This window comes from Hippopotamus amphibius, chromosome 5 (assembly GCF_030028045.1).
Source record: "Hippopotamus amphibius kiboko isolate mHipAmp2 chromosome 5, mHipAmp2.hap2, whole genome shotgun sequence".
In the NCBI taxonomy this organism is placed as follows: domain Eukaryota; kingdom Metazoa; phylum Chordata; class Mammalia; order Artiodactyla; family Hippopotamidae; genus Hippopotamus; species Hippopotamus amphibius.
In genome coordinates this window covers 93,839,341-93,851,855 of record NC_080190.1, presented here as the reverse complement: position 1 = coordinate 93,851,855, position 12,515 = coordinate 93,839,341, and the positions used below count along the sequence as shown (strand labels likewise).

Genomic DNA, 12,515 nt, shown 5'->3' with positions numbered 1-12,515 from the left:
TTATCTAAGAGCAAAATTGTGGGGTGACAGAATATGAACATCTTCAGCTTTACTAAAACTTACCATATTACAAGATGGCTGTACCAGTTTACATTCCCAACAGCAACTATTCCTATTGATCCACGCTCCTGACACAGGCACTGTCAGACTTTTTTTTTGGTAATCTGATGAAAATGTAATATCTCATTTTTAATTTGCACTTCTCATACAACTAGTAAGACTGAGCATCTTTTCACATGCTCATCAGTCATTCAGGTTTCCCTTTCCTATTCTTCACCTGATTTTCTTTTTTTTTTTTTTTGGTTTTATAGATTTACTTTCAAAGGGAAAACCACTTAAGACAATTTAAATACAAATCTAAACAGAATTACTCTGTCAAAGTCAGCAATGATGCAGAAATGCGGTCTCACGTCCGGACACTCACCAGCATCTTCTGAGTCCTCAGTGAAGAAAAGGGGTCCGATATTTTACTCATATACATCCTTCTTGTCTGCAATGTAATCTACAATTTCCTGTGGGCACATCAACTTCTGTGCATCTGTATCAGGAATTTCAAACCCAAATTCGTCTTCCATGGCCATGATAATCTCCACTTGGTCCAAACTGTCTAAGCCCAGGTCTTTCATAAAATGGGAATTTACTGAGAGCTTTTCTGGGTCAATCTTGTCACAGAGTTTCAAGACGTAAAGAACACAGTCCTTGATTCCCTCTAATGTCAAAGGGGGTGCATCACTATACTGGCGGCACAGTTGTGTAACTCCACCTGGAACCTGCGCGAGCACCGAGGCCGGCTGCAGAGCCCCAGGTCTCGTCTGGGCCCCCGCAGGGAACAGGGTGGTGCTGAGCGGCCGGGCCGCAGCCAGCGCGGGGAGCCTGAGCAGCGGCGCAAAGGCCACGGGCAATCAGCGGACACACACGCAAAGGACACGAGCCGCCATGGCTACTTCACCTGATTTTCAATTGGGCTACTTTTCTTTACTGTTCTGTAGAAGTTCCCACTATATTCTGGATAGAAGTGTAAACTGTCCTTTCAAAATTTTTTTAATGCAGGAAACATATGTACATGGTTCAAAATTCAAAACAGCATACAAGAAAAAAGTTTCCTCAGTCCAGGGATGGTCTGGATATATAAATACACATCCTTTCTATTTTTCTACACAATTATTCTATATCCTGTTTCTGTCATTTAACAAAGTATTTTGAATATTATTTCATAAGCACATAGACCTACATCTTTCTTATACTTTAAAAAATGTTTTATCAATTTTATTGAAGTATATAACTTAAGCACACCAAAGCACACATATTTATTCAATTCAACCAGCTTTGACATGTGTACACTCCTGTGAAACTATTACCACAATCAAGATAAACATTTCCTTCCATCACCCCAGAACTTTCCTCATGTCCCACTGTAATCCATCCACATCCTCCCCTCTCATTCCCAATAAATCACTCACCTGCTTTCTCACTACAGAATCATCTGCATTTTTTAGAATTGTATATAAATAGAATCATACAGTATATACTCCACCTCACTCATTTTAAGGACCTGACACTAAACTGTGAAGGTCAAGTTACATGGACCTTGACTTTCAGGCAATGGAGAACCACTGAAATTGTTTCACTAAGTGAATGATAAGATCATAATGTTTATTAAGATGAATGTAATAAGAAGACATAAACTAAGAAATCAGTTATGAAGCAACTGAAACAAAACTGACAACAGGTGAAAGGGCCCAACTTAGGGCATAAGTGGTAGGGGTGCTGTGGTTTTGAGGCCAAATCTGCATGACCTAATAATGAATAGATTCAGGTAGTGAAAAAGAAAAACCTTGAACTAGGACCGAAGACACATGGAAGGATGAGCCTGGGTTAGAAGGAAGAGGGACAGGACTTGGGACTTTTAGACGTGCAGTAACTTTAGGACAGCCACAAGAAGATGTCACCAGGCAGCTGGAAATGCAGATGGAATTCAAGACAGCAAGGGGGTTAGAAAAAGATTTAACAGCAGCTTGAAGAAAATAAGGAAAATAATTGAGTCTTTGTTCCTATACGAGGAAGAGAAAGGAAGAAAAGGGGGCAGGACTTAAGGCCATAGAGAAACACAGCTATGATTAGGGAGACCACAATTCCCACATCATAGGAATGCCTCCCAATGCCAGCTTGGAGAAATCCATTTTTTGAAGTGTTTTCAATGACAACATAGTATGTCATATTTTAACATACATGACTATTAATAAAAACAAGTGTACTTGATGAGAAACTACACAGAGAAGTCATAAATTTTTTAACTACAAAATAAGCCAAGGTCTTCTCTTTTCTATGACCGAATCTTTCAAAGTTCTGCCCATGTGCATGCTTCTTCCAGTATAAGAAAGCAATCGATATAGATTCTGAGGCATTCAAACAACACCTGAATACTTTTGTTGCAAGGTTTCACGGCTGCCTTGTTTACTATTTAAGTAACTTGGTCACAGTCACATAACTTTCTAACAGTTTCCTTTCTGAAAACTGGGCATAACAGCACTGACTTCACAAGACTGCTTTAAGGCTCAAATGGAAAATGTACTGCTATAAACTGCATGCTGAAACCTAATCCCCCCCAAATTTCATATGCTGAAACTAAATCCCCAATGTGATGGTATCTGGGAGTGAAGCCTTTAGGTGTGGCCGTCATGAACCGGATTAATGTCATTATTAAAAGGCCCCAGGGAGACCCCTCCATCACGTGAGGACACAGTGAGAAGACAGCTATCTAGGAACCAAGAAGCGGGCCCTCAACAGACACCAGATGTGTTGGCTCCTAGATGGTGGAACTTCCCAGCCTCCAAAACTGTCAGAAATCACTTTCTGTTAAGTCACCCAGGCTATGGTATTTTTGTTACAGCAATTCAAAGGGACTGATACACCTACACAAAGCATCAGTACAAACGTAAGGCCCAACATGTGTTCAATACACGATCTGATTCTTTTTCTTCCTTGAGGGAAAAGCCAAAGACTGTTGTGTCCTCATTTGTTTTTGTTCTTTTTTTTAATTATGAAAAAATATAGCAAAGAAGAAAATAAACTTCTCCATTAATCCCATGATGCAGAGACACACTGTTTACATTTTGGAGAACTAGGGAGGCTTGCCACACACTTCTTATAACTTCACTTTATTATTCAAAAGCTACCCTGAAAAGTCTGTGTCATACTGCAATTTGTAATTTTAACAAGGTATGAATTTGAATTGCAAGCACTACAAAACCTATGTACAAGAGTTTCTCAGTTAGCTGAGTTAGTGAACCCAGTCAACCACCTGGCATCTCTACCATGTAGCATTACAGTCCTCCTAACAGAAGTGGTTTATTTACAGCAGCTTTCAAATGATAAATATATCCTTAACTGACAGAATATTTCTCCCAAAAAAAGCCAAGAAAAAAAATTTACATAGCATAATGTTTTCAAGTTTCATCCACATTTTACCATGTATCACAATTTCATTTCTTTCAAATGCTGAATAATGACCCACTGTATATGAAACGGAGCAGGACCCTGCCATGTACCCTGCCTCTTGATTGTAGGAAAGCTTTAGCCTCCTAGGACTTGCCCAAGTTCTGAAGAACAAATTTAATTAGAGAAGTGAGAAAATGGAGAAACAAAGGAAAACAGTCAAGCAAGATAAAATAATAATAGTTTAGCCATTAAACAAAGTCAAGTACCTTTAGTTCTTCCATAAGGGCTATAGATAATACCCTGAGCCATATCCTTGAGTTGTTTCTCTGACACTGAAACCCCCACCAGGTGGACTGTTAGCTGCATGCTGACCACAAGCACAAAGGCCCAGACCGGATGGAACCAGAAAGTTGATGATGCTGACTCCTGATTACTTCACCACCAACCAATCAGAAAAATGTCCACAAGCTGATCAGGCACCCTGCAACCCTAACGCTCACCCTGTCTTTAAAAACTGTTCCCTGAAAAAAAAAAAAAAACAAAAACAAAAACAAACAAACAAACAAAAAAAAACTGTTCCCTGAAATCCACTGGGGAGTTCGGCTGTTTTGAACATGACCCATCTAAGCTCCTCACCCCATGTTGGGGCGCCATGCAATAAGCGCTGTACGTTCCCTCACTACAACCCAGTGTCAACAGATTGGCTTTACTACGCACGGGCAAGCAGACCCAAGTTTGGTTCAGTAACATACATTTGTATGTACATGTACATATATATATATGCAAAAACACACATATACATACACACACAGATACTGAGAAATGGAATATTTCCTGCCATATCAGTAAACAAAGGATGTCACAGTCATCAGTGACTGCAGCCACCAGCCTACAGAGAGCTGGTGAGCCCTGAGGGAACTAAGGAAGGAAAAGAATACTGTCATCTAGCAGCCATCAGACTGCAGACACTCCCTACATAAGCCCTGAGCAAACTCAGAATGTGAAAACAGGATACTGGCCCCAGGTAGCTGAGGTGCATATCAAAGGAACGATTTCAGTGAGCCCAGACTCTTGCATCTTCCCATACACAGAAAAGCATTAAATTCCTTAACCTGAGATACCTGGTTTTCTTTTATTAACAATAATCTTTTGATGTTCAGACTACCTGCCCTTTGTTTCAAAACACCTATATATCCTGGCTCCGCCCCGTGCCTCCTCACAGCAGTTCTCTCAGGGTTACTTGAGATGCTGCCTCCTGGGCCTGAAGTCCTAAAAATTCCTGCCAAATAAAACATAACTCTCAACTTTTATGCTGTATTTTTTTTTTAGTAGACAATACACACACACACTGTTTATTCACTCATCTGTTGGAGGATACCTGGGTTGTTTCCACCATTTGGCCATTGCAAATAATGCCTCTATGAATATCAGTGTACAAATATTGAGTCCCTGCTTTCAATTCTTCTGGGTGTATGTCCAGAAGCAAAATTACTAGGTCATATGGTAATTCTATTTTTAACTTTTGAGAAACCACCAAACTGTTTTCCACAGTGGCTGTATCATTTTATATTCCCACCAGTAATGTACAAGGGTTCCAATTTCTCCACATCCTCAACATTTTTTCCCCCATGTATGGGTAACAGCCATGCTAACGGGTATAGAGTAAAATCTCATTATGCATCTGCCTAATTACTAATGACGATGAGCATCTTTCCATCGTCAGGTGCTGGACTGCCTGGAAAGACCAGGTAGATGCCCATGATGGAATAACAGGGAGTGGATTTATCCTCCTGCCTGAAACAACCAAAAAGAAAAGAAATGAGACAAAATACTTCAAACAATGGTTTTTCAAGACACAGGACATCAGGCAAGAAGAACACTAACCCCTAAAAGTTGGGAAACAAAGAATTGAGCTCTACAATTGCTCCAGCTTACTTTCTTGAGAGAATTTCCAAACCACACAGTAGAGAGGGGGAACTGAGGTGGAACCTGGTGGGCTCCTTGAGTTCAACAGACAGAGCTGAGAATCCATGGAGACAAAAGTAGCTAGAGTTCATAGGACAGAATACCAGAAAAGCCAGAGCCGCACAGAGAACCCCAACCATCCCCCTCAGGTATTCAGGAGAGTACTGATCAGCATGTGCACATAAAGAAACTACACTAGATCAGGGAAAGAACCATTTGGAAGTATTAGAAGAACAGTGCTCAGTGCTCACACAGGGTCAGGAAACAGTAGCTGTTCCTGCTAACCTGACTGGAAAACCCATAATTCAGAACATTACATAAAATACTCAGGAAGGTCTTGCTTTAGTAGTGGGACATAAGACTGAGTACTTCCCCAGACCCACCTAATAAATCATAAAGCAACACCTAAAAGGATGAAATTGTTTCCAGGTAACTGCACCACAGAACAAAGCCCCAAAATATTTAAGGAATTTTTTTTTTAAATCCAGCATGCAACAGCATAAAATTCAAAATATTTGGTATCCACTCAAAAATTTCCAGGCATGTACAGAAGCACGAAAATACAACCTCTAATGAAAAGAAATATCAATCAATAGAAATAGACACAGAAATGAAACAGATGATAGATTTACAGAAAAAGCCATTAAAACAACTAATATAAATACACTCTTTATGTTCAAAACATAGATGAATGTATGATCACGTTAAGGAGAGACATGGACAGTATAAAATGACTCATACTAAACTTTTAGAGATGACAAATACACTGGATAGTATTAAGAGCAGATTAGACAATACAAGAGAAAAGATTATTAAACTTGAAGATACAGCAAATAGAAACCACTCAAAATGAAACAGAGAGGGGCAAAAAGGAACATAGCATCAATAATCCATGATGCAACATCAAGCAGCCTAATTAATTTACATATAGTTAGAGTCACAGAAGGAAAGGAAAAGGTTGTCAGAAAAAAAGTGTTGCATAAAGGCAAAAAACTCTCCAATCATGATGAAAACTTTCAACCCACATGTGAAGAAGAGAGTTAACTTAGCAGACCTGAGGCAGGTATCCTTAGAAAGCCCTGCTGGCAATGTTGGTCCCTGCCTACCTCTGGGAACTTAGATTTCAGGATGATTCTCACCATTCCCTAAATGATAAGAGTGTCTCCCTGTGTCTAAACTGTGCAAACAATATGGCTTATGGTGAATACATGTTTTCCTTCCTGAAATCTGAAATTCTGGCACATGCTAGGCAGAGAGCACCAGCAATAAAAAAAACCCTGGATACTGAGTCACTGATGAGCCCCCCTGGCAGACAACACTGCACATATATTGTCAAAATGTACTGCTGGAGTAATTAAGCATACCCTGTGTGACTCCACTGGAAAAGGACTCTTGGAACAGTGCTGATTTTACTTCTGTATCTTTTCATTGTAATAATTCATAGGTATGAGTAGACTGTATGCTAAGTTCTGAGTGTTTTCCTAGCAAATTACCAAATTCAGAAGTGAGCTTGGGGATCCCAGACAAACCACAGATCCAAGAAGCTTGACAAACTCCAAGCAGAAAACCACACTTTGGCATATCACAATCAAAGAGTTTAAAATAAGGGAAAAGAGAAATCTTAAGAGTGAGAATAGCTTCAGGCTTCTTGATAGCAACTCTGGAACTAGAAGACAAAGAAGCAATTCCTTCAAAATTCTAAGGAAAAATTACTTCCAATCTAAAATTCTATTTAAATTTTCAATCACACATCAAAGTGTGATGAATGCATCTTCTGACATGACAAGTCTCAAAAAATTATCTTCCATAAATCCTTTCTTGGAAGCTACTGGAAGATGTGCTCAATCAAAATGAGAATAAAAACCAAGAAAGAGGAAGACATGGAATCCAGGATACAGTTGCTCCATGCAGAAGCAAAGTGAAGGGAATTTCCCAAAAGATGGTGAAGGGCAACTTGAGGGTGGCAACATTCACAAAGCAAAGAGGGCACTCAGCTGAAATCAGAGTGGCTAGGAGGCTGTGGGATATAGTTCTTCATAAAAACAAAACTAACAATGCTGAATGGATAAAGAAGATGTGGTATATAACTACAACAATACTACTCAGCCATAAAAAAGAATGAAATAATGGCATTTGCAGCAACATGGATGGACCCAGAGATCATCATACTAAGTGAAATAAGTCAGAAGAAATACCATACAATAACACTTATACGTGGAATCTGAAATGTGACCAAATGAACTTGTCTACAAAACAGAAACAGACTCACAGACACAGAGAACAGACTTGTGGTTGCCAGGGGGGATAGGGATGGGGAGGGAAGGATTGGGAGTTTGGGGTTAGCAGATGCAAGCTACTATATATAGAATGTATAAACAACAAGGTCCTACTGTATAGCACAGGGACCTATATTCAATATCCTGTGATAAACCATAATGGAAAAGAATATGAAAAAGAATATATGTAACTGAATCACTGCTATACAGCAGAAATGAACACAACATTGTAAATCAACTACACTTCAATAAAATATTTAAAAAAAATTTTTTTACAACTAATAGAATGCCTGCTATGTCTGAAAAATCTTAATGGGAGAACTAAACAATGGTGAAAAATTAGAGTTTTATTCATCATAAGTAAAACTAGGCAAACAAAAACTCAAATGATTAACTCCAACAAAAACAAAAAGCTGTGAAGAAAAATCACAATTAATAGTTGTCATATGAATATTATTCAGAATTGCATCATGCTGAATCTAACCTAACCAGACCATGAGACATCTGTCCTGGGGGAATGCAGGAATGAGAAAGTCCCATGTGTAGCAGAGGTGAGAGTGGGTGAGGAAAAGAGAACTCAGTATTTATCCATGTTTAAAAGCACATTACAACACAGATGTAGAGAACAAACATATGGACACCAAGTGGGGAAAGCAGGGAGGGTTGGTGGGGAATGAATCGGGAGATTGGGATACCAAATTGTTCACTCTAAATATATGCAGTTTATTGTCTGTTAACTGTATCTCAATAAAAGTTCTTAAAAAAAAAAAAAAAGCACATTACAGGGACTTCCCTGGTAGTCCAGTGGTTAAGAATCCACCTTCCAATGCAGGGGACACAGGTTCTATCCCTAGTCAAGGAACTAATATCCCACATACCACGGGGCAACTAAGCCCGCATGCCACAACTACAGAGCCCATACACACTGTGGAGCCCATACCCCTCAACTAGAGAGCCTGCACACTGCAACAAAGAGCCCATGCACTGCAACAAAAGATCCTGTGAGCTACAACTGAGACCCAATGCAGCCAAAAATGAAACAAATAAATATTAAAAAAAAAAAAAAGCACCTTACAAGCATATTATTTAGAGAAAAGGAGGTAAAGAACAAAAGAATCAAAAAAGAGTCAAAAACGGTAGTCCCTGAGGAAGGAGTTGCAAACAAAACACCAAAGGCTGTGACTAACAAATGCCATAAACAGAATGGAAAGCTGGAAACAATTTGTTCTTACCTTAGGAAGTTCAGGTAGTGTCTCTGCAGGTGTCAAAGAATGACTGCTTGTACAAGAAGCACAGTCAGATATCTCCACCACACTCTCACAGTCTTCGAATTCATCACATTCACAAGCATCTTCCCTGTCACTGTCAATCTCCCAGTCAATAACCTGTAGATCATCTAAAAAAAAACAATTTTAATTTTAAATGCCTATAATGTGTTTTAAATCTATTTTTCCTCGGTAGTTTTAAAAGATCCATGTTGTTCAATAATTTAAAAATACATTAAAAGAAGGCAGAAAGTATATTCCTACTCTTATCTATAAGCATCTCATTTCTCCCAACTCTTACCCCCACCCCAATTCTCAAATAACTACTTCTATTAGTTGTTTTTGTATTCTTCTAGAGTTTCTCCAGCATTATTGTTGATGTGGTGAAAGTTTAATGCTGTGGAGAGAAGATCAACATTCCCTTAAGTCAAAGACTAATCCAGAGCAAGGTCCGAACTCTCCTCAATTCTATGAAGCCTGAGCCAGGTGAGGAAGCTGCAGAAGAAGTTTAAAGCTGGCAGAGGTTAGTCTATGAAGCTTAAGGAAAGAAGCCATCTCCATGACAGAAAAGTGCAAGGTGAAGCAGTGAGTGCTGATATACAAGCTGCACAAGTCATCCAGATGACCGAGCCTAGCAAAGATACTTCATGACAGTGGTGACACTACACAACAGACTTTCAAAGCAGATGAAACAGCCTTCTCCTGGAAGAAGATGCCATCTAGGACTTTCATAGCTAAAGAGGAGAAGTCAATGCCTGGCTTCAAAGCCACAAGGGACAGGCTGACTGTCCTGTTAGGGGCTAAAACAGCTGGTGACTTGAAGTTGAGCCAATGCTCATTTACCATTCTGAAAATCCTAGGGTGCTTAAGAATTCTGCTAAATCTACTCTGCCTGTGCTCTATAAACAAACAACAAAGTCTGGATGACAGCACATCTGTTTACAACACAGTTTCTGAATATTTTCGGCCCACTGTTGAGACCTGCTCCTCAGAAAAAATGATTCCTCTCAAAATATTAATATTCATTGACAATGCACCTGGGCACCCAAGAGCTCTGATGAAGATGTTGTACAACGGAATGAATGTTGTTTTCATGCCGCTAACACAACATCCACTCTGCAGCCCATGGATCAAGGAAATAATTTCAACTTTCTAGTCTTATTACTTAAGACGTTCATTTTGCAAGGCTATAGCTGCCATCAACAGTGATTCATCTGATGGATCTGGGCAAAGTCAACTGAAAACCTTCTGGAAAGGATTCACCCTTCTAGATGCCATTGAGACCATTCATGATTCATGCATGGGAAGAGGTCAAAACATCCACAGTAACAGGAGTTTGGAAGAAGTGGAGTCTGACCCTCACAGATGACTTTGAGGGGTTCAAGACTTCGTGGAGGAAGGACCGCAGATGTGGTGGAAACAGAAAGAGAACTAGAATTAGAAGTGGAGCCTGAAGATGGGACTGAGTTGCTCCAACCTCAGGGTAAATCTCTAGCAGGTGAGGGGCTGCTTCTCACGGCTGAGCAAAGAAAGTGGTTTCTTGAGATGGAATCTCCTCCTGGTGAAGATGCTGCAAAGACTGTTGAAACGGCAACAAAGCGTTTGGAATATGACATAAACTTAGTCGATAAAGTAGCAGCAATGTCTGAGAGGACTGACTCCAATTTCGAAAGAAGTTCTCTTGTGGATAAAATGCTGTCAAGCACCACTGCATGCTCCAGAGAAACTGATTATGAAAGAGTCAACTGATACAGCAGCCTTCATTATTGCCTTATTTTAAGAAATTCCCACACCAACACCAACCTTCAGTGAGTGGCCATCTACACTGAAGCGAGATCCTCCGCAAGCAGAAATATACAACTTGCTGAATAAAGGCAAGATAGTTAGCATTTTTCAGCAATAAAGTGTTTTTCAGTTAGGGTATGTACATTTTTTTAGACATAATGCTATTATTGCACACTTAATAGATTACAGTAGTATGTAAATGTAACTTGTATATGCATTGGGAAACCAAAAATTCATGTAACTTGTTTTACTGCAACATTCACTTTATCATGGTGGTCTGGAACCAAACCCTCAGCATCTCCAAGGTGTACCTGTACTTTAGAGAACTGGCTTTGTCATCAAAGAGACCCAAAGTAGAATCCAACTAATTCTAACATGTTCAAGCCTAAGTTGTTAACTGTAAAAATAGTACTGGTAACACCTATTTCTTAGAGTTGTGAGAAATACTATGAAAAATATGTTTCTAAAAGGCTGGGAGACTGGGACTCAGTAATATAAAAAAAAATGCTAAGTATTAATATTAGAAAAGGGGTGTAAGTTTTTTCCATTATTAAAACCCAACCTATAACAGAAACTAAAATTCTTACAAAACGATCAATTTACCTTCACTGGCCCCATCTTCTGGACATCAAATATTCCTGTTACAAAACCTACCTACTCTAGAGCCATGCCCATTATCTCTCTGTGATTTAAAACTTGTTTTATCTTCATCTGACAGATCACTTCCACTGGAACTCCACGTTATAGCTGTAAACCCACTGGAACTCTTAGATATGGCAGGTTCTGCAAAAGGAAAAGGAAAAATATAAAAATGGTCAATTGATATAGTTACTGATCAAAATGAGGTTTTATACATGTTACTTTGCTGAAGTCACAAATATACAAAATTTTGATGATAGCAAAAGCAATGTCTTATTTCAAATCTTCCCAACTAAAGGTCTATGTGCAACTTGGCTAAGCTTCTTTGAATTAAAGCCAAATTACAAGAAGAAAAAGAAGTCAAACTGACCAAGTTATAAAAGACAAGGAAAATGACTAGAGCGCAAATGAAAACTCAAAAAATAACCTTGAAATAATTACAAAACTATAAAACTTCACAGAATATTTCATCAAGCCATAAGGAAAGAAAAAAAACACAAAGCACAAAACCAATAATTATCTATAACAGGATGCTTCTGTGTGCTTCTTTTGCCATACTAGGAGCCCTGGTAACAGCAGTTTGCTTAAAATATTTAATAGCAAACTTTTTAAATTACTTAAACTTATTTTGAGATAATAGTTGGTTCATATACTGTTGTCAGAAATAACACAGAGAGCCCTTGTATGCTTCACTCAGTTCCTCCAATGGTAACATTCTGAAAACTACAAGACAACATCACAGCCAGAATGCTGATACTGATACTGCCAAGACAGAGAACAACTTCATCACCGTTAGGCTATCTTACACTGCCTTTTAAAAGCCACCAACATAGCTCCCCTCCCCCACCTCAATTCCGAATCACTAGCAACCACAAAGCAGTTTTGCACTTCCATAATTTTGTCATTTCAAGAATAATATGTAAATGGAATCACCTATGTTACCTTTTAGGACTGGCTTTTTGTGCTCAGCATAATTCCATGGACATTCACCAGGCTGCTGTATCAACAGTCACTTTCTTTTTATTACTGAGCAGTGTTCTGTGGTGTGGGTGAACCACAGCTTGTGTAATCAGTTACTCCTTGAAGGACAGCTGGGTTGTTTCCAGTTTGGGGCTATTACAAATGAAGCCACTATGAACACTGTGTA

General features: G+C 39.1%; 1 protein-coding gene and 1 pseudogene across 9 annotated transcripts in view; both read right to left on the bottom strand.

Moving 5' to 3' along the window:
- Window positions 1-12,515, bottom strand: part of SPIDR (scaffold protein involved in DNA repair) — a 337,463-nt gene that overhangs the window by 288,704 nt on the left and 36,244 nt on the right. For 8 of the 9 annotated variants that reach the window (XR_009053672.1, XM_057734363.1, XM_057734364.1 and 5 more), the window contains exons 4-5: window positions 11,384-11,512; window positions 8,912-9,075 (exon numbers count right to left, since the gene is read on the bottom strand). Coding sequence is in view for 7 of the 9 variants with exons in the window: in XM_057734363.1 (XP_057590346.1) it covers window positions 8,912-9,075; window positions 11,384-11,512 (293 nt within the window). In the remaining 2 variants the exon portion in view is untranslated. Of the gene's footprint in view, window positions 1-8,911; window positions 9,076-11,332; window positions 11,513-12,515 lie in introns of those variants that run through there. The other variant, XM_057734370.1, reaches the window with a different exon arrangement.
- LOC130853128 (acyl carrier protein, mitochondrial-like) lies at window positions 303-938 on the bottom strand (annotated as a pseudogene).